The sequence below is a fragment of the Lagenorhynchus albirostris genome, chromosome 11, assembly GCF_949774975.1.
Source record: "Lagenorhynchus albirostris chromosome 11, mLagAlb1.1, whole genome shotgun sequence".
NCBI lineage: Eukaryota > Metazoa > Chordata > Mammalia > Artiodactyla > Delphinidae > Lagenorhynchus > Lagenorhynchus albirostris.
In genome coordinates, this window is record NC_083105.1 from 17,247,518 (window position 1) to 17,270,797 (window position 23,280).

Below are 23,280 nucleotides of genomic sequence, written 5' to 3' on the forward strand. Positions count from 1 at the left end.
GACTTCTCAACAAAAACAAAATTAAATGAAATACTAACAGGTATACTGCAAGTAGAAAGATAAGGAGATGCAAGAAGGATAAAAAACAACAGAATGGATAAATACAGGGGTAAATCTAAATGAATACTATTAAAAACAACAGCAACAATGCCTTATAAGATTTAAAATATATACAGAATCAAAATACACAGCAGCAGCACAGGTGAGAGAGGGATAAATAGAATTCAGTTATACTGATACTGTCTGGATAAGTATAAGTTATACTTATACTGTCTGGAAAGTGGTGAAACTACTAATTTATATTGGAGTTGAATGTTCAATAATGCATCTTAATAGCTCTACATTAACCACTAAAAAAAGAGTAAAATACTGAATTAACAAACCAATAGAAGGAAGAATGAAATAATAAAAATAATTCAAAAGAGAGCAAGAAAGGAAAAGGATAGGGACACAGAACAAGTGAGACAAACAGAAAACAACTAATCAGGTGCTAATTTTAAATCTAAATATCAGTATTGACATATACAGAAAACGGTTTTATTGGGGAGAAATACAGGCTGCTTACAGGAGACACACATTAAATAAAGAAGTCAAACAGGCTGCAAGTAAAAGGATGACAACAGATGGACCATATAGACCTTAATTAAAAGAAAACTGGTACAGCTATGTTACCATCATACACAAAAGACCTATGACAAAAAGCATTACTAGAGATAAAAAGGGACATGTCACAATGATAAAAGGTTTGACTCACCAGTAAACTATAACAATTCTAAATGTTATGCACTTACTTCGTCTCAAAATATATAAAACAAAAGCTGACAAAGCTACGAAGGATAAATAGAAAAATCCACAATAATAGTGGGAGATTCTAACCCAGCTGTCTCAGTAACTGATAGAATATTCAGACAAAATCATTAACAAACATGACCCTACTTGATATATATAGAACACCACAACCAACAAAAAGCAAATTACATTCTTTTTAAGTATACATGAAATGTTTGCCAAAGCTGTCCATAGGCTGGGCCACAATGGGCCTCAACAAACTTCAAAATACTGGAAGTATCTTAGTACTGCTAGAAATCAATAATAAAAAGATAACTAGGAAACCCTCATGCATTTAGAAACTAAGAATTCTATTTCAAAATTACCAAGAGAGCAAAGTAAAAATCACAATAAATGTTTTTTAATATTCTGAACTAAAGAATAATAAAAATACAACACATCAAAACTTATGGGATAAAAAAAAACAAAAAAAACTTATGGGATACAGCAAAAAATCATGCCTTGGAGGGAGTGTAGAGATTTAAATGCATATATTAGAAAATCTAAATTCATTAATTAAAGTCAAACAGATCCAAACATACATAACCAAATCAATTTTCAGTTTTAAAAACAAAAACACATCCTACCCTTTACAGTTTTTTCTAAGTGCACCTTCTGTACACTGGATTAACAAAGAAATGACCCCCCCCCAAATATTCTAAGTAAGAAGATGCAACTACCTGTATAAAAACATTACATCTATTGGTGAGGTCTTCAGCAAATTTATCCATTCTCTGCTCTTTAGATAAAATAGATTCCATTTTCATCATCCATGAGCTCACAAAGACGTAGTAAGACTGTACATCTCTAACAAAGGAAAATATTGAGGTTATTCAGCATAGGAAAGAAAATTTACTTCCATTTCTTCATACTGGATGGAGTATTTCTCTGCAGCAACCACTTCATCTTTCTGGCTTTCAATATATACATATATCATATATACAAATATAATTTACTTAAGCAGCAAATATTTACTGAATGCCTATACATGCCAGGCACTGTTTCTCAGTACTAAAAACAAAAAAGGGCAGTAAACACAATAAACAAAAATCTCTGCCCCCACGAAGCTTACATTCTAGAAAGGAGACTTGTATAATAAAGAAATCAGAAACTGAAATCTGTAAGATGTCAGATATGTGCTATGGAAAAAATATAGCAGGGAAAAGAGCCACTGGGGTGGTAAGTACAATTTTAAACACAGTGATCAAAGTAGGCCTATTGTAAAGCTGATTTTGAGTCAAGATTTGAAGTTGAATAAGTAATCCATGCAAATATATAGAGGAGAATTTTAGGAAAGTAAATAACAAATGCAATCATCCCAAAACAGCAGTCTGTCTGGCATGTTCAAGTAATAACAAAGAAGTCAGTATGACAGGAGCACAGAGGGCAGAGATGAGAACAGAAAAGATCAGAGAGGTACAGGGGTTGGGGGGGTGGAGGAATAGGAAAGTGGAGAGTGGAAAGGGGGTTTGTGTAATGCCTGGTAGGGCAGTAAGGACTTCAGTGGAAAGCCTCTAGAGGATTTGGGCAGAGTGACCTACTCTAACTCTGAAGAGGATCAATATCACTTTGACTGGTATGTTGAAAATAAACTATAAAGGGGACAATGGTAAAAGCAGGAAAACCACTTAGGAAGCTGCTGTGATAATGCAGGAAAAAGGGGATGACAGCTTGAACCAGAGATGAATGGAAGCTGTCAGAATCTGAATATAAAAGCTAACATTTACTGAACGCTTACTATATGCCCAGCCACTGTTATAAGCACTTTACACAAATTAACTCATTAAATCCTCACATTAACCTTATGAGGTTAAGTATTACGATCTCCATTTTACAGAAGAGGAAACTGACACACAGAGAAGTAATGTGCCCAACATCGTATAACTAGTACACAGCCGAGCCAGGACTTCAGCCCAAATCTAGGAAGCTTTCCCATCGTGGAAAAACTAAATCAATAATATAATTCTACTATGCAGGCTGCTTACTAACACTAAATCACTGTATCAATTCATTTCAAATTACTCAAGACGAGAACTTTTAGCCCACAAGCTATTTAAGCTATACTTCTTTTATTTTAAAAACAATTAAGTTTGGGCTTCCCTGGCGGCGCAGTGATTGGGAGTCCGCCTGCCGATGCAGGGGACACAGGTTCGTGCCCCGGTCCGGGAGGATCTCACATGCCGCGGAGCGGCTGGGCCCATGGGCCATGGCTGCTGAGCCTGCGTGTCCGGAGACTGTGCTCTGTGACGGGAGGGGCCACAGCAGTGAGAAGCCCGCATACCGCAAAAAAAAAAAAAAAATTAATTTTAACTAATTCAATCAAATCTGATAAAAATTATTTCTTCTGAGCCAGGATTCCATTATACAAAAGACACCAATAGCTGCACTTCTGGCTTTGCCTCAAATGGCACTAAAATGTATTATTTGACTTGTGGATGATTTGATTTAGAAGTCTGGAACGCAGAGTAAGAGCAGAGTCTTAGGGCAATGCCTGCACTTTAAGGAAGAGGCTGTGATCAGGACCCAAGCAGGGATACCATGTACAGAAGGGAACAGTAAAGTCACAAGCAGGGACAGAAGGAAGAGGCCTACAACAGCAATCAAGTTGATGGCAATCCAGTCAGTAACATTAAGAAGAAGGCTAATACACAGTCAAGGGCAGTCAAGAATCACTGAGTTTTAGGTCACACTACACGGGATAAAGCAGAGGTCTGTCACTCCACCCATCATTCCTACATCCAGACACCAGATAATCTTCATCTCCTGTAAATATATAAAAATGAAACTGCTTCAAGTTTTAAAAAGCCAAGTTAATTGACAAAGTGAGTCCAAAAAGGGTCCTGTCAGATTGTCAGCTTCATTTCAAAGTACAAACAGGAGTAACACTAGGGAGAAAGAACAAATCTCCTGTCCTAATATAAAGCACTCAACAGTGTCAACACTTGTACGTCAACTGGGGGTTTGAAACAAAGGTTCATACCTCTACCCTCCAAGGGCAGTATCCCCAGCATCAAAATGGTTGTGAACAAAAAGCAAAATGCAGCAACCTACAAACCTTGGACCCTAGTCAAAGAGGTGGCTGGGGGCACTTGGCCACGTGGGGTCTAATGTATGGTGCGGAGGCAGGAAAACTGTCCCCCACTGTTTCCTCTTCCTCCATAATGAACTCTGGAGCCTGACTGGGACAGCCCTTAGTCACTTCCTCAACTTCTTCTAAAATGTCAGACAAAGCTCATGCTGATCACACCATCTCCTCTCTCCTGGGTTTCATTTTAGTGTTGTGAATTTTAGGTTTCTTTGGCAGTTAATGAGGAGAATGAAAAAGACATTGCCCTCTTCAGCTCAAAGGAGCTCTATAGTGACTGCAGAGAGGTATGTTTTTGAAATTAAAGAATTCAGAAATATTGAAATGTTATCACACGGGGGAGGGGGGGTTGTCTTTGAAAGTCAACTTATTCAATCTTTTACATAATAAGACTCAGTTCCTCCAGCACCCTGGACTGATGGTCATCTCTATTCTGCCTGCGTAGCTCTAGTGAAAGGGTACATTACCTCTCAGGGCAGCCTACACAACTCTGTCGCAAAGGCTCTAGAGTAGGACGGGTGTGGGTTTGCATGCCTTCTCTGATACGTACCCAGCTGTGTGACCTGGCAAAGTTCATTTCTCTAAGCCTCATTTTCCTTACCTGAAAATGGGATAAAAATATAGAGAAACACTATAGGGTAGTGTTAAGAGCTTGTGCTCTAGAGTTAGACTTCCCAGCTCTGCCACATATTAGTTGTTTCAATTTGGATAAGTTCAATCCCTCTGTGTCTCAATTTTCTCACCTATAAAATGGACATGACAACAGTACCTACCTCATAGGATTTTCTGATGATTAAAAAAGATGATACACATGAAGTTCCTGGAATAGTTATTGGCTTATAGAAAGCATAGGGTAAATACTAGTTGTGACTTTGTTATTTCCCATATGAGAAGACTGTTACAGGGTTTACAAAAGACGATGTGTTTAAAGCTTTAGCATAATGCCTACTACATAGTTACAAGCTTGATAATGTTGGCAATTATTATTAATATCTGTCACATTCATCTTTTGGTTCTAATTCAACTTCCTGGAGCCACAGAGATCAAATCTGTTCCCTCTTCAACCTGAATGCCCTTCAAATATTTAAAGAAATCTAATACATCATTCCTCAGATTTCTCTTTTAAAGGCCGAACTATATAGAGACTTTTCAGTGAGTCTTCAAAGGTCATGGTTCTCAGATCTAACATCCTGATCAGGTTCATCTGAAGATGCTACCGTTTGTGACACTCTTAAAATGTGGCACCACCAAACACTCATTATAATCTGACCAATAAGAATTTAATGGAACTACCAATTCCCCTAGCCTAGATATTATAACTACTAGCTTCCATAACTTGGGTATAGTTATTAATGTAATTAAGTACAAACTGACAGTTTTAGCAACTGCATCATACTGTTAAAGAATATGAAGTCTCTGATAACTAAAACATACACATCTTTTTTAAAATTACTGCTACCAAGCCTGGTCCTGTCTCTCCATCCTACTGAGCTCATCTCTTTAATCTAAATCCAAACTTATGTCTTTATCCCTCCTCAACTCTGTTTCAGAGTGTATTGGAGAGCCCTGAAATCTCTGCCATGAGTAGTCCTGCCTGAATTGACTTGTCACTCTCCACTAACTTTAATTATTCGACTTGGGAGTACTAAGAGGTGCTTTAGGGGATCTCGTATATTCCAGATATATTCCTCTTTGCCCCACTGTACAGGAGTGACCCAATTTCCCCTCAATAGTCAAGATTAACAGAAAGTAGGTAAATATCCCTATTACCCTTTAACCATGTTACAGTTAAAAACTGTCCAGTACAGGGCCACTGGCAGAGTCCTGTGTCGCTTCACTTAAAATCTTCATCCCAGTCAACGTGAAATTTTAGCAGTATACTCAAGTGACAATGTACAGTAAATTTAATTGTTAAGGCTATGTGATGAGAACATGGGGGCTCATTATACTATTTTCTCTATTTTGTGTATATCTGAAATTTTACACAGTAAGATAAGCTAAAAGATGTAAGTATCAGAAGAAACTAAGAGTTAAAAGTGTTCTTTTAGGAAGCAGGACGAAGGCACAGGGGGGAATGGGGCAGAGGACAATCATTTTTTTCCTCTGAACCTTTAGTACTTCTTAACTTCTTAAATATGTGCATACATTACTTTCATAAAAATAAAAAAAAGGACTGCATTAAACTAAAGTCAACTCCTGCAAAAATCAACATTGAGTCATGTACACACAATGTTCTAAATGTCATCAACTGGCATCTACTACAGAGACTTCACTTTACACACAAAAATATTTAATGCACCTGACAAAAAGTATATGAATGTATGCACACATATCTATATTTCCATAAAGTATAATTTGCCTACATCTTAAATTGAGTTTAAGCCTACAACATTTAAAACAAAAAACACTCCTAGAAAATAAATCTCCTTGAGACTGCCCAACGTTTTCTCTGGTAATGAGTAACTATGTCTGATCTTATAATTCAAATGCTTTCTGCATATTTAGAATCAGTATAAAATTTGAAAATATAAACTATCTAAATATTTACATTATGGGTACTTATAAAACCTACTTGGTAAGGGACTGAGCTTTCTGCTGTAGGAAAGTATCTCTGTAGATTTTAATGGCTTGAAGACTTTTTCTATCCAGAAGTTTGGCAGCTGCTGGTATTTTCTGGATCAAAAAATTGTCAGGAAACCAAATAATATTAGCAGTCAGAGTGATGGCTGGTACCTGAAACAGGAAATGAAAGAGGAGGAAAATCATTAAATGCAGGTTAAGCAACAAACTGTTTAATAATCCTACAACATGCAATGGAAAACAACCTATTTTAAGAAAAATAATGATAAAAAGATACTCATTAATATGAGATAAATTATGTTAATGCGGCACAGAGTAAAGGCATTCCTATATCTGGTGTGGAGCATGACACTAATTTTATTCTGTCTAAATATTAAACAACACACACACACACACTCACAGATTTTCAGATGAACAAAAATATGCAAAAATTAAACAGAAACTTGAGTCTTCATGACCTTTACTTTCACTCTATTTTAGTGAAAAAATACAAAATAAATATCCAAGATGGCTGGGTTCTCATGGTCATATATCACTTGATTATATAAACCATCTAAATTTTCAATTTTGAAAACAGGTGCCACATCATGGAAACAGCAAAGACAGAGAAAAAAATTGTTTTAAATTTCTTCCTACTTCAATAATGAGAATGGGTGGCAAGAAGAGAAAGCGAAGGAAAAGAAAGAGGAAAAAGTAGTAATAGCAAGTTAGTGTACAGGAAAAAATGTGGAAAAGCATCCACTAATATGTATTTATACAATGTGGAATTATGGGGTATTTTCATTTACTATGTTACTTATTTCTGGAATGCTTAAATATTTTAAATATTCTTTAAAATGAATATTATGATATTATTTTTGTAATTATTATTACAAAATATTACAAAAATTATTATTTTTGTAAGCAGGAATAAAATACATTTTAAAATACCCAATTTTATCCCAAATCTTTTCCATCTATTCAAATTGAAAAAAATAGAAGTTCCAAGTTCTTACCTTCTTACAAATGTCCAATAAAGACTTGTAAAACTTTTTATCAACCGTTCGAAAAATCTGAAAGTGCAATACAAAGAGTCCACAAATTCCTACATACTTGTCTCTCTGGTCAATTTCAGAAGGTTCTCCTTATAAAACAATAACATGAGAGAAAAACAGAATATACTTAAAATTCTGCTTTAAAGGAAATGAAAACTTTTAAATGAAAACCAAAAAATGCATGTTACATTACCAAGTTTGGCTTCTACATTTGCAAAAATTGAGCGAATACTATGTGCAAATTCTTCAGCAAAAGTGCTATTTTTTGACACAGATACTCCTCCATTGAGAGAATCAAACTGCTGTTCTATACAGGCCTAGACAGGAAACATTTAGAGAAATTTACACTCTCATAAGCTATTATGACTTAATATGCTTTAAACAGATTTAAATATAGAGTGATAAACACCTACATTCATCATTTTGATTTTACTAACACTGAGGCTCAGGTTTTTAACCTTAACCTAATATCTAAATCCTTCTGAATGGGAAATGTATATGTACTTACATATTTGAGTACCCCTTATGTGAAAGTAATAAAACTGAACCAAAATCTGTAATTCTACATGAAGAGATACACACAAGTGATTATAGAAGGTGTATCTGATGAAGCATGGGAAAGCATGCTTTATTATTTTAATTTGCAATTTTAAGAGGAGACTTTTTCTGTTTACAATTACTTTCCTAACACTTTATTACATTATGTGTAGAAATGGCTCCTGGAAAAAGAATCAACAAAAAAATTCTTCTGAAATTAACAGATTAACAGTTAAGTTGGTATAAACAAGAGTTGTGATCATTCTGTAAAAACTGTGATCATCTAAAATATAAATTAAAGGTAACCTTGAATCAGATTTTAAATGGAACACACAGTTGACCCTTGAACAAGTGGGGGTTAATCCCCGTATAATTTAGAGCTAGCCCTCTGCATCCACGGTTTCTCCGCACACTTGCATTCAGCCAACCGTGGACTGTGTAATACTATAGCGTTTACTATTGAAAAATATACATATATAAGTGGACCTGTGCAGTTCAAACCCATATTGTTCAAGGGTACTGTAATGCAATTTCTGGTGGATGCTACCCAAAGTTGTGCCATCCAACAGAACTTTCTGTGATGTTGAAAATGTTTTATATCTGTGCTGTCTGATATGATTGTTAGCCACAGCTGGCTTTTCTCCCAGCTTTACTGAGATATCACTGGCATATAACATATATAAGTTTAAGGTGCACAGTGTGATAATGAGATTACATGCAGCTATTAAGACTTTGACATGTTGCTAGTGTAGCAGAAGAAATGAATTTTTATTTTTTTTAATTAATTTACATTTAAACAGCCACACGTGGTTAGAAGCTACCTGGATTGTGCAGATGCAAATTATATTCCGAGTAGGAAATTAAAACAGACTTATAAAAGGCTGTCTTACAAACCTAAATCTAGAGGTTAACAACAAACAAAATGCTTGACACAACTACTCAGATACTAACCCTTGAACGGTTTTATCCTTTTACATAATTTAAAAAACCCTTATCACAAATACAACCAGTATACTATTAATTTCATTTCCTACTAGATACTGATATAACTATATTTTAGTACATTAACCATGTTTTAAGCCTAAGCACTTTTAAAGAAAAATATACTCACAACAATATGCTATAAAAGTGACCCACTACAATTCTGAGATGGGTCTACTAATATAAGCCCATTTACTATAGCCTGATACAGCACTCATACCTGAAATATCATTCCATCAAGTAACTGTCCTTCTAGCTTCAGCAAGAACTTCTCAAATGGCTTTAGTTTTTCTTCCTGAATTCCAAATTTTGAAGGGTTGTGATGGACAGATTTCAGTAACCTTGTAGAAAAGTAGGAGAAAGACCTTTGATTTGCCTAATAAATTATTGTATTAAAAATATTCCCAGAAATCAAAGTTTTATATTTGTATCACTTGTTTGGCTCTACACATTTGAAAATTTGAACAAAAACAATCCTAACATATTTAATTTTCTAATCATACCTTTTTATATCATCTTAAATTCAGATATCTGGTGCTCTCTAGATAAGACATTTAGTGAATGCTTATAGACTGAATAAAACAAAATGCCTTGACTTTTAAAAGTTCTGGAGTATAAAACAAAATAAAACCAAGCGGAGAACAAACAACTATCATTCGTATAGAACAAGGAAAAAATGAATCTGAGTCCTAAGATAGTCAAATTAACAACTACACTTTAAGAATTAGGATGCTTTGTACAAGTATATCATACACTCAAAAAGCCTACCTGAAATTAAAAGAATGGTTACTGTCTTCAAAGAAAATCTGACATGAGATCCTTCTAAGTACAGATCTTCAGGTCTCCTAACGGATCTGTACTATTTATATTTATTTATTTTTTACTAATACATTACCTATACAAAGTAAGACTATTTTAAACATTGTAATTGGCTCACCTTTTGTACATAGTCCAGTGGTCTTTCAGTGTGATATGATTGTCAATAATTTCATCCAGGGTAAGCAGAACTGTTAGCAGCTCTCCCAAGTGCTCATACATAGTCTGTCAAAAAACCTTAAATGATTATCATTTAATCACTAGTTAGAAGTTAAGCTTCATGTGGATTTTTTAAGTTAAACACACTTGGGCTAATTACTAAATTAAAGCAGTGGGTAAATTAAACTAAAGATGAAACTGTTAATCCTCAGATGGAACCATCAGCCTTAAATTGGGAAACCCTTCACCCAATATTTCATCCTTGATCGTGATACTGTAGATTCTCTGAAGAGACCACCTGGAGAGTCTGCATTGGGCCAATACTAGGAAGAGTTACACTGATAGTGGGTCAGTAATGCCTCATCAACTTCACAGATAAAAGAGAACAAATGCAAAAAAAAAGAACTCCTTTAAGAGCCTTGCAATAATTGTTGTACTCCCCAATCATACAAACTCCAAAGTAAAATATACTAAAAATTACAATTTTACAGGTCAAGTTAAATTACTTTTACCTGAAAATGAACTCCAGTTGTCTCTATAATTTTGGGTGCGATCCTGTAATAAAATAACACCCAAGTTAAAAAAAAAAACTCCTTTTTTGTCACAGTTCATGTTTAAGGAAAACACATAACAGCAGAAGCTCTTGCAATTTTAATATGTATTTATTTTTATTTAGGCTTTAGTCACTAAAATTTACACGACCCAAAGAATTATTATCGTATTCCACTTTCCCAAGCAGATAACTTGTACATACAGAGTCTGGGCTCTCCCTGCCTACACCCAACTCCTCAGTGGGTAGGTATATGTCAATAGGCAGCCCATGAATAACCCTTAGCCATTCAAACCTAAAGGATCTAACTTGGGATGGAGCTAAAGAAATAACAAAACTGGTATTTATTTCTTTCTAAACTATCAGAATTTCGCAATTTTCAACTAGAATCTTTATCCCACCCAAACTGGCATTTGGGAACTAGACCTCTGTTCAGTTGGATTTATTGCTAGCATTCTCATTCCTACTGAAAAAACAATGCATACAAATGGGATTATACCAAAGTCAAAAGCCCCAGGATAATTCAATTTTACTTCCTAGAGAGTCAATCTACTCAACAGTAAATAAATTAATACTTATCAAAGCATATATAAATATCCCACAAGATAGAATATTTAAAAAATTAAACACAAAATTCAGACAAATTTCCTCTTTCAAGGGCAGCAGTGTGGTAGTGGGGAGTCTCTTTGAATTACACACCAAGTACAGCAGGGGTTGGGGGGAGCTGTGCTCTCGTTCACTTCTGCCATGAGGAGAACTTCAGTGAGAGCACGAACATAAAATAAATAACTGACTGACTGGAAAAACATGAGAATGAGAAACAGTTAACACAGTCTTTCACTTTATAAAGAGAGTTGAGATGCAGCATGGTATAGTAAGAACAACAATGAATGGACTGGTGACCAAAAAAGCAGTACCTAACTTGCTATGGAATCTTGGCAAATAATTTCTTTGGGCTTCAGTTATCTCTCTTCTCATAATTGAGACTCCCTAGTCATATACCTAAAGAAAGTTTTGTAACATTATAATTAAGTAATAAATGGGAAAATTTTTAAATATACAGTTTTAATCAAATGCAAGATATTACTTTGTGGTGGTTAAGAATACTAAGGGCTCTATGAAAATGTGGTCTTTTTCTTGATTTAGGGCAGTGGTCTCCAAACTTGGAAGAGCATTAGAATTACTCACAAAAATTTTTCAGGGTAGATTACCTAGCCCCACTCCCCAAGATTCTGTAGTTTAAGAAAAGTGTCACATGATTCTAATCCAAGGACCCTTCAATGTAAAGGAAAGAGGAAATAAGTAGAGACAACTTGGTACATATACTAATTCTATATTAGCCTTTTCTATACAATCAGATTTCTTTAAGATTATTCTGTCAACATTCTCGTTCAGACAGATAATGGGCTCATTCACCATGGCAGAAACTGTCTTACTAACCTATGGATTACACACATCAAGTAGTGTTTAAAACATCATGAGTGTTCAAAGAACGCTGAATAAGTGAATGAAGGAATGAGTGAATAAGTGAGTGAACAAATGAAAAACTTTCAGATATTTAGCTAGTTTAAGAAAAACATTTCCTGCATCTCTATTAAAAATGTAAAAACATTTCTAAAATCCATTACTTGTTACTGATATAGAGGGCAGCCAACTGATGGACTACATTCATCACCACTTCATAGCACCTCGTAACAAAACAAGACAGTTCCTGAAATGACAAGTTGAGTATACGTTACAAGTTGAGTAAATGTCACTATTTCTGACTGAATTTTTATGGTAACAATACTAAACAAAATAGTTTTCTACTAAAAATCTCCAGTTAACCTGCAGAAAGACAACTTCAAGCATCCTTCAAGCAATCAGTTCTTAATTCACCTCCCAACGTTATTTCTACCTCTTTGCCCCTACAGCATTTCATTCATCCTTCTATTTTAAGTCTTGTTTTCATTACTCATATAACTCCTAACTGACAGAGACTGTCTTATTCCTTCTTTGAATGGCCACTGCCCAGTATGGTGGCTAACCCTCAACTGCTTCTCAATAAATGTCTGCCTATTAAATGAATAAATGAGTGAACATCTGAATGAATGAAGAAGCTCAGAAGCTGCCAGTTTAGAAAGCATGACAATGAGGGGAAGGGGTCTTCAGAAGTCACTCTGAAATAACTTCAAATGTTTATTACCTTGAACCTTATCTATGAACAGGCTTGGCACACATCAAGTGAAATATTAATTATCCCAGGAATATGTTTGTCATTAGTTAACTCACATCTATCCTAAAATATTTAGAACCTAATTAAACTTATGGCTGCTCTAAACTGTAAGCTCCATGAGGGTAGAAATTTCTGTTGGTTTTGTACACTGCAGTATCCAAAGCACCAAGAACAGTTTCTAACATATGCTAGGCTCATAAAACATTTGTTGAATGTTTAAAAATGGAATCATATGCAGCTGTTAGATCCACAATTTAAATTTTTTGAAAGTGAAAATAATACATTTCAATTTTATTTAAACAGCTCTAGTTTTACATTTCTTATTAAACTTCTAAAAGTCTAATAAAAGCAGAGGAAAGAACAGAAAATGCAGGACAAATAGAAAGCACAAAACAAAAAGGCAGAAATAAGTCCAGATACATAATACACTATTTATATAAGACAGAAATAGAATTAACCAATTAAAACACAGAAATTTTCAGATTATATAAAAAAGCAAAATCCAAATAGATGCAGTTTTAAAGAAACACAACTAAAACATAATGACACTGAAAGGCTGAAAGAATAAAAAGAATTAAAAAAAAATGCTAACTAAAACAGAGCTGGGGCAATGATATTAATATCAAACAGATTTTATTAGCATTACTATAGCTAATGACCATATATGTAACTATATATTACCTACATAATTATTATCACAGCTTAAGAAGATCACCACACAATAAAAGATTCCATTTACTGGAAATTATGAACAATTATAAACTTGTATGCACCAAATAAAACATCCTCAAAATAAGAAATGCAAAATTTGACAAAACTAGAGAAACTGACACATTCACTTCAACCTTGTAAATTAACATTTCTTAGACTCCTGCCCAGCAGGCTTCCTGTTAGGTTCTGCCAACAGGTGGCATTAAAAGCAGACTAGAAGGCAGGAAATAGACATCCTTCCTATTTCTTGCTGTTTTTATCAACATAATCCAGGCAGGAGCAGTTCATCCCAGCAATGGCAGCTTGCCCCAGGCTCCTCCTTCTTTCAGCACTACAGAACCAATCTTCAATTTTAAACTCTACCAGCAGCAACCAGGCAGCACTGCTTCCTCAGAGGTATGATACTAATTCCCTGTGGCTCCTCCTCCTATAGCTCCCAGACTCTGGCAACCCGAACCTTTTCCCTTTTTTACCCTAGATGTAGAGGTGATATCTGCTTCCTCTGGCTTACCTCACTGTTTTTTCTTTCAGCCCTCCAATTCTTATGGAACCAATTCTCTATATTAAATCTCCTCCTTTTTTTTCTCTCTTTCTTTCTTTAATTGAAGTACAGTTGATTTATAATACTGTTAGTTTCAGATGTACAGCAAAGTGATTCAATTATACATATTTTTTTCAGATTCTCTTCCATTATAGGTTATTACAAAAGATTGAGTATAGTTCCCTGTGCTATACAGTAAATCCTTGTTGTTTACCTATTTTATGTATAGTGTTGTGTATCTGTTAATCCCAAGCTCCTAATTTATCGCTCCCCACCACCTTTCCCCTTTGGCAACCATAAGTTTGTTTTCTGTTTGTGAGTTTGTTTCAGTTTTGTAAACAAATTCATTTGTATTATTTTTTAGGTTCCACATATAAGTGATATCACATAATATTTGTCTCTCTCTGTCTGACTTACTTAGTATGAAAATCTCTAGGTCCAGCTCTGTTGCTGCAAATGGCATTATTTCACTCTTTTCTATGGATGAGTATTATTCCATTTTTGTATATATGTACCACATCTTCTTTATCCATTCATCTGTTGATGGACACTTAGGTTGCTTTCATAACTTGGCAATTATAAATAATGCTGTATCACTGGGGTGCATGTATATTTTTGAATTAGAGTTTTTGTCTTTCAGAATAGATGCCCAGGAGTGGCATTGCTGGATCATATGGTAGCTCTATTAAATCTCCCCTTTTGAAATACCTCATGTGATTTGTTTTCTGGACTGAACCCTGACTGACACAAACCATCATAGAGGATACTTTCAACAAAATGCTCTGTTAGGTAAGAAGACCAAAAAAAGTAGTAAAGATATAAAAGATTTGAATATAGTAGCATGCGTGATTCAATGGAATATATCAAATCTTATATCCAACCATCAAAAGGTAAGTGAGATTATGAGTACTGTTCCCTTATCTCCAATTTTTGCCTTTGTCATATTATATAAGCATTGCTTTTATAACAGAGAAACAGAAGTTATTTCATTCTTTTGATAAACCAAAAGACCTAGAATAACTAAAACTTTGCAGTGATGAAAAACATATCTAAACTGAAACATCTGGTTAGAAGCATCATGTGCTGCTGCTTTTAAACCTCATCATAGCTCACATAACAGCTTAATGATCTCCATTAACAACTTTTTCGAACATAAAGTATCCTTTCCTACCAGGTACAAAATTTAAATTATTTTAAAAGGCATGGTGATAAACTGTCCATAAATGAAATTATACAAAGAAACTTATTTTGATAGCTTATCTTACTAAAAATGCTATGAAAATCTTCCAGGAATTACAGTCTCCTTAACTATCAATTTAATCCATCTCCAACTAAGTATCTTACCCTCACAGTACACATTCTTAGCATTTGAAGGTTTCATAACTCTTTTCTGATTATGTGTGATTTACTCAAACTTTTCAAAGAAAAGGCTCAATAAAAAGTAAAAACCATTTACCTGTAAGAATGAAATAAATCTCCCCATCTGAATTTGGCAATCGCCTTCCACCATGCTGGAATCTGTAGCTTTAAAAGGCAACATGAAGAATATTTCAATTTTTTATTTTAATCAACACCAAAAGAAAAAATGTGATTTTTATTCATTAGGACATCTTCTAATCTGCATAGTATTGAAAACAGAATTTTTACACTGAAGAGAAAAATGAAACAATCATTAATCACACAATTAAAAGTAACCATCTGTTTCACTATTTAATGAATTCAAGGAAAATCCTCATCTAGCTACAGTGCTTTGTAATTTATAAAAATATCAAAATAAACTTCATACAGAATTTGCTGCTGCTTCATCACTGAGGTTTTTTTTACCTGTTTACCAAACAAAAATATAAACCGACAAAAAATCTGAATGTTAATTTTCTCACACTAATACTTCACATGATCATGACAGTCCTAGAATTGCCAGTTAACTTTTTGTTCATTTCAATCGCAAAAAAAAGCATCACAACATTACAATGTGAAATTTTAAAACTTACCTCCTTCTCCATAAAACAAGAGACCATTGTAAAATTTAGTTTCAGCCTGTTTAAAAAAAATTAAAATAATTTTATAAGGTTGCTATTTTGTTTTTAAATTCCTAAGCTCTCTTAGTTATCCCTATTTAATAGTAAGCAGATGACTACATCACATACATAAATTCACTTAAATTCAAAAACTTCTTGCAATATAGGTAAATGTAATTTATCTTTAGAGTACCAAAGATCTTACTGATACTCAACCTTATTTCTTGATTTCTTTAGCCTTTACTTTGTCTTATCTGACCACTCTGTAATTTCCCACATCCTCCCACTAGTTCATGAGAGAAAAAGCAACCACATAGTATCAAAAAGGTAGAGAAAAAAAGATGAAGTTTACCATCTTCTACCAGAGTTTTAATGGCTCATGGGTGAGGAAACACAGAACATATTAAAAATGCAAAGTTTTAAAAAAAAATCAGTTATATCCAGAAAGCCAGTTATATCCAGAAAGTTATATGACAAGTAACACAGAAGGAATGCAGACCCAGACTCAAACCATTATTACCAGTAAAATGTTAGGTTGAGTGACACTCTTTCAGCTTCGGTTTCCTCATCTATTCCTCACGTACCTCCTGGGTGGTTATTAGCATTAACGGGGTTAGCATGATGTTTGGTACACAGTAAACACCCAGTGAATGGTACTCATTATTACTACTATTATAAATATACAGTTCATTCAACATTCACTAAATATTTATGCACACTGTACACATATAAGCACATATTTGCTTTTAAATCATGTTTTTAAGGTCTTAAGAGTACAAATAATTACCTCATATTTTAATTTCTTGATTTCACAACAAAGTGCAGCATAAACAGTGATGACTTTGTTTAAGACCTAGTTTCATGAGTAAAAACACAAAAGGAAAAAAGTAAATTATAGCAGATAACTAAAGCATTTTAAAAATAGATTTTTAGGTTTAGGAATCTGTACCTTGTTTTCAGTCTTTATGAGTTCCAAAAGGGAAGACTGTTCATAAGGCAAAAGCTATAGAAACAAAGGAAAATAAAATTTCTTTTTAATTTGAAAAAAATCATGAAAATTCTAAATACACAAACTGAGAGACTATCTCTCTTCTACGGAAATTTGTGTTCGACCCTGTACTCAGCACTAGCACCACACCAGATGGGCAGTGACTGCTAATGGCTATGGGATTTCTTTTTGGGCTGGTGAAAATGTTCTAAAGTTGACTCTGGTGATGGTGGCACAATTCTATGAATACAGTAAAAACCAAAGAATTGTACGATATATGAATTACATCTCAGGAAAGCTGTTATTAAAGTAAGTCAACATGCGACTTAGGACAGTTGTCTAGCACATAATAAGTACTCAATAAATGTTAGGTATGACTTAAGCACCAACAGTTTCAAAGATAAAACAGAACTACCTCAAAATGGAACAGAGCAGGAGTGACTTATTTTATATCTTAAAAAAATCACTCCCATATTAAGGTCCCCTAAATAGCATAAGGGAGCTTTTGGGAAATCATGGAAATATTCAGTATCTTGATTGGGATATGAGATACATGGGAATAGGTGCTTGGTAAAATTCACTGAACAGTACTTTAAATCTATGCTTGTCACTGTATGTAAAATAACCTCAATAAAAAAAACAAGTAAAGCTTCAATATGCTATTCCAATCCTCTTCATTTTCTTGATAATGAAAAACAAGTTAACTCAAAGAGTTGGAGTTCGTGTCATTCTTTGACACTGAAGACTTTGAGTTTGTGTCATTCTTTAAAAAGGAAAACAAAAACACATGCATGGCTTAAAGAGAAATTAACCATTTTTCTCCAAGTTTATTTTAGTTCTTTTAGATTCCAAATAATAAAAATACATATCCCAATTTTGAAAACTGTTTTCAAGATACAGTATGTCCTTAAAAAGTATACATAAATTAAAAAATAAAACAAAATCAAACCTTTAATGCTATAGGATCAAGATTGAAATCCCAAACATCTCCAATTGAATCATCCAGTGCGTCCTCAATTCTTCTCAACTGAGAGGTATACTCCTCAAGAAATTTCCCATAATTCTTAAGCTGGACTTCAGCATGAATTTCTAAATTTAAATTTTAAAAGTTTGTAAGAAGTATAAGTAATGAATTACAAGACATTTACTTCAAATAATCTCAAAAGTCACAGCAAAGTAGATACTAAGCATTGTTAATGTATCACTTCGGAATGTCTGGACTTCTTGAAAATAAAGTTTTAAAGTTAAACAATAACTGAACTTTCAATCTTTTCCAAACAGATACGATAATTGTAAAAAACAGTAGATGTTACCACTTAGAGATATCATCTTAAAACTGCAACTTTAAAATACTACGAAAAAGTTACTATACCGTTTACTCCAAAATCTAAAATATGTGAATAATGCCTTAGACAACTCAATGTCCTGATTCTATGTTTCAGTCATAAACAACTTTTTTGTGCAAAAAAAAAAAATCATGACCTGATTTAGGTGCAAAAATCTGTGTTGTCATAGAAGCAAAATTTTAAAATGTAATGCTTAATTACACAGTAAACTACATCTAAAAATACACCTAAATATTGTTTTTTAAATGGTTTTAGACCTGCTTCATCATATTATTCCTGTAATGCCTCAAATTTACCAAGATATTTTGTTTTAATTATTTAACTATCATAACAGAATTGGAAAAGCCACTAAAGGACAGTGAGTACAGAATACTGTGCTGATATTTACAGAATTTACACATTAATAGATGACTCTAGGAACTCACTGGAATAAACTGGACAATAAAAGTTTGCCTACTCAGCAAAGTTAATGACAGTAAATATTCCACCTTATTAAACATAAGAATTCATTACTTATTCCAAAGACAGCAAATTCAACTCCAACTCAGTTTCTTTTATTGATGTGAATTACTTTATTCCATCGCTGTCTTCTAAAAAAAAGTAAAAATTTTCTCTCCTCAAATTAGCAATGCCAAGCAACTCTAAGATAAGGTATGTTCTAACTCATTAAGGATAAAGACCTAGCTTCACATTCTCCCCTATTTTGCAACTAATGCTCCAAATCAGGTGGATCAATTAGTTCATTATGGTTCCCATCTCATTATAGTATTAATCTAGGCAATTCTGGAAAAAAATTAGTCTAGATATGATTCATATTCCAAAAATTAATGAAAACAAGGCACAGAGAAGTCCTCTCTTCCCTACAGCTTAAATTTTTAAAACTGCATTAAGATTCTCGAAATCCCAAGTACATGTCTAATTTTCAGTTACGTGGGAAATGACCAAAGCTGCGTTTAAACAGCAAATGAGTTCTTAATGGCAATGCTAGAAAAACATGCCAATGAATTATTCATTTAGTCTGTTTGGAAATTCATAAAGTAGCAGGCAAGAGAAAACCTGTAATAACATTAACATTCCTTGCTGATAAATTTTTAAGTTGGTAAAAGTTAAAATAAAAAGATTTGAAATAAGAACTCCATAATGATTCTTCAAGAGTAAAAAATGCAAAAACCTATTTACATGCTTATCTCTTCCAACAGACTTAATTCCTTGTTTTATCTTTGTATCCCTAATACCTACCACAGTTCCTGGCATGTGGAAAAAGTCTTTTGAGTGAATCAGATCATTCTGATTGAACCATTTTTCAAACCCAAAACATATTTTCATTCCAATATTTTGCAAATACTAAAGTAGAGAACCTCTGTCCATACAACTTCATACATGACAAGGTGCAGTTCACTTTAACAGTAAGTACAGTTATCTTCTCTGTAAACAAGTTGAAAGATTCAATACCACCAGGATCATTTTTTCATGCTGCATAGGAGCTTATAACTTATGGAATGTTTTGTGAAAAACTGCTAACCATCCTGAATTAAGCTCATGCTTCTTTGAGAGGCTAATAAAACCTAATTACATCTAATGTGCCTGTCTTTTGTAAAATTATGCAAAATTTACACTTAATTTTTTAAAATAAATTTATTTATTTTATTATTATTTTGGGCTGCAATGGGTCTTCGTTGCTGCGCGCAGGCTTTCTCTAGTTGCAGCAAGCGGGGGGCTACTCTTCTTCGTTGCGGTGTGTGGGCTTCTCACTGCAGTGGCTTCTCTTGCTACAGAGCACGGGCTCTAGGCGCGCGGGCTTCAATAGTTGTGGCGCGCAGGCTTCAGTAGTTGTGGCTCGCGGGCTCTGGAGCGCAGGCTCAGTAGTTGTGGCGCACGGGCTTAGTTGCTCTGCGGCACGTGGGATCTTCCCGGACCAGGGATGGAACCAGTGTCCCCTGCATTGGCAGGCAGATTCTTAACCACTGCACCACCAGGGAAGCCCTACCCCTAATTTTTAAAAATTACATTCACCTTTTGAGAAAACTACATTAAAAAAACAAATTCACAAGCAGTATGTTCCAATCTCTCTTATATCACCTACGCAGATTCATATCACCAAAGGTCAGAAACAGATCACCAATTTGCATTCATCTTAGGTAAAGTTTCACTGAAATAGTTTGGCCTCTAAATTTTGCTGCGTGGAACTGAATTTGCTAGGTTAAAATGAGACAATCCAATTTTATTAAGTAAAATCGGAAGCAGATTTGCTGTAATTTCTGAAACCTTTTTAGGTGCGCTGGAAACTACAGGACATCACTTTTGAAAAATACCACTTAACGTAAATAAAAGGCATGGGAGGAGATAAACTTGACATTCACGTGTTTATTTTTTTACCGCGAAATGAGTTCTTTTTCGCTATCTTCTAGAGAAGATAAGCATATGAATATGAAGGTAAAAACACTCAAACTTCCAAAAGTTGGTTTGGGAGGAAAACGAAGAAAGACAGGAAACCGAAACAGGAACCTGGACCTCAGCCTCACCTACCACTGCACGCTTTGAAGATCTGGCGAAAGCCCCGGGCGGCCAGAGACAAGGCAGCCTCCGCTCCCCGGGCTGCGGGCCCTCCCCGGGCGCGCCCCGCCCGAGCCCCCGGCTGCACGAAGTGGACGCCGCGCCCCCCCGGGCCACAGCGGGCTCCCCAGGACAGTCACCGCCCCGAAGGCCGAGCCGTGGCCGGGCCTGACCCAGCAACGCCGGGGATCCCAACCCGGAAAGTTAGGTTCGCGAGCGCGTCCCTCTCACACCCCGAGGCGCAGAAAATGTCCCGAAGCGGACGGCTGCGCGCCGACAGCGACGCAGAGCCCTCCCGCAGGAGCGCTGCCGGGCTGAGGCGGGCCGGGGAGCGTCCACCCGCAACCCTTGCCTGCCGCTCCCTTACTCTGTGAGCCGTCGTCAACGCGGTCGAACTCCCAGTCCGGGGACAGAGTCTCCACCGCCATCACTCCGGTGCCTCCCACAGTCACAGCCCCAAACAGCCTTGGCGACGACGGCGGCCTCACCCGGGCGGCTGTAACCGCACGTGACTTCCGGCTTCAGTCCCGCCCCCACTCGCGAGGGCCGGCCGGGCTCGTTGCCCCGGCGGGTCGCGGGGGCCGCTGGGAAACCGAGTCCTCCGTTGTGGCTCGCGGAGGCTGCCGCGGCGCCGGCGGTGGTCCTCGCGGTGTCCTCCCGTTCCTGTTTGGGCCTCGCCACCGTTCAGTTCACTTTTCACGCCACACCAATACCTTCAATTTCGCTCTGCTATCTTCGGGCCATTTTTAATACTAGGAGAAGTGCTCCCTCAGTCTAGCCTAAAAAGGGCAAAATTGATGGGGTCGGGGCTCAGCAGACGCGGTTCTCTAGGACGTCGCCGTCCAGGCGCTTCTTCCCAGAAGCCCGTTTATCCTACGTCTTCCCGGTAGTCACCGTCCGACCTCTTGTTCTGCACGCCCTATGCAGATTGTTCTTGAGAAAAAAAGCCGTGTGCAAGAGGAGGAGTTTACTTTACGAACACCTTAAACGAGGAATTTTACTTCTCTGCTAATATTGCGCTCACCGGCTCTCTACCCACCTCTTCTTAAAAAGGCAGGGGGGAAGAAGCAGCGCTGTTTAAGTGGGTTCTAAAAGGTACCTACCCACTAACTGGCTTTTCGGTGAACAAGGATCCGTGTAACCCAGTAAGGCTACATGTCTACAAGTATTTGCACAGCAGTGTTCATTGCTGCATGGTTTTTAATAGATACTAGTAAGAATCCAGGTAAACGTCCATGAATAGGAAGTAATTACATAAAGTTTAATATGGCCATACTACGAAATACTAGATAACTGTTAAAAGAAATGAAGTAGGTTTATAGAGACATGAGAAACTGACAGGAGAAAAATGTGTATTTGTGGTTACATTTGTATATTTATATAAACGTGTACTGCCATATGTGCATGTAGATGCATAGAAAGAGAACTCAGATCACACCAAACAGGACAGTTGTCAACTGGAAAAGAGTATGTGTTGGTGATTAGAAAGTGAATTTTCAAGTTTTATTGTGTCTACTTACATGTTTTTAAATCTTTAACAGTGAGAATTTATGAAGGTCTTCTGTAGTCTTAAAAAGGACCAAAAATAACTAACTTAATCAAAGCTAGTAAACGGCCTCTTGAAAGAGCATTCCCTGAGGCCCTTGAATCTGCAGTAGGTCAAATATTTGAGTGCCCACTAGGTACCAGGTACCATGCTAGATGCAGAGATTATTATGAAAAAACAGACAAGAAAGGTGGGTCCCACCCCTATGGTGCTTGCAGTCTTAGTGGGCATTTTAGAAAGGAGAAAAGAAAGGCAACTTGAAAATGACAGGTAACATCAGTGCCTCACGGTTGGCAGACATTTTTCCTTTTACTTATGTGTGATCATGAGTTTGACTTTGCTGTATTCTTCACATTTGTGTTAATCACTGTAATTAATCTCCCAATAGCTCATTATGATACATTGAAATTACAGGTCAGAGCAATTTGAATCTGCATATCCACTAATCTATTAAATCAGTGCAAGAGGCAGTGTCATGTAATAACCAGAAACACAAGTTTCTACAGCCAAATTGTGTAGGTCCAAATCATAGCTCTGCCACTTACTAGCCATGGGGTTTTGGGCCAAGTAATTTAACCTCTGCTTCAATTTCCTCATTTGTAAAGTGGGAATAATGATAGTAAACTCCTCATAGGATTTTTATGAGGACTATTTTAGTTCATACATGTAAGAGGCATAGAGCAATGCCAGCCACATACTATAGAAATGTTTGCTGTTCTGACTCATCATATCCTTAATTTTAAAAGAAATCTCAGGGATTGCCTCTTTTTTTAACTTTTTATTTTATATTGG

At 35.8% G+C, this 23,280-nt stretch overlaps 1 protein-coding gene across 4 annotated transcripts in view; it reads right to left on the reverse strand.

Moving 5' to 3' along the window:
• WASHC4 (WASH complex subunit 4) overlaps nucleotides 1-21,444 on the reverse strand; it is an 81,187-nt gene extending 59,743 nt beyond the window's left edge. For all 4 annotated transcript variants that reach the window (XR_009543546.1, XM_060166566.1, XM_060166565.1 and 1 more), the window contains exons 1-14: nucleotides 21,310-21,444; nucleotides 17,993-18,132; nucleotides 17,005-17,058; nucleotides 16,843-16,908; nucleotides 16,029-16,074; nucleotides 15,494-15,561; nucleotides 12,199-12,281; nucleotides 10,533-10,575; nucleotides 9,983-10,086; nucleotides 9,266-9,386; nucleotides 7,721-7,844; nucleotides 7,489-7,616; nucleotides 6,486-6,646; nucleotides 1,509-1,635 (exon numbers count right to left, since the gene is read on the reverse strand). Coding sequence is in view for 3 of the 4 variants with exons in the window: in XM_060166566.1 (XP_060022549.1) it covers nucleotides 1,509-1,635; nucleotides 6,486-6,646; nucleotides 7,489-7,616; nucleotides 7,721-7,844; nucleotides 9,266-9,386; nucleotides 9,983-10,086; nucleotides 10,533-10,575; nucleotides 12,199-12,281; nucleotides 15,494-15,561; nucleotides 16,029-16,074; nucleotides 16,843-16,908; nucleotides 17,005-17,058; nucleotides 17,993-18,132; nucleotides 21,310-21,370 (1,326 nt within the window). In the remaining variant the exon portion in view is untranslated. The remainder of the gene's footprint in view (nucleotides 1-1,508; nucleotides 1,636-6,485; nucleotides 6,647-7,488; nucleotides 7,617-7,720; nucleotides 7,845-9,265; nucleotides 9,387-9,982; nucleotides 10,087-10,532; nucleotides 10,576-12,198; nucleotides 12,282-15,493; nucleotides 15,562-16,028; nucleotides 16,075-16,842; nucleotides 16,909-17,004; nucleotides 17,059-17,992; nucleotides 18,133-21,309) is intronic.
• Between the last annotated feature and the right edge of the window lie 1,836 nt (nucleotides 21,445-23,280).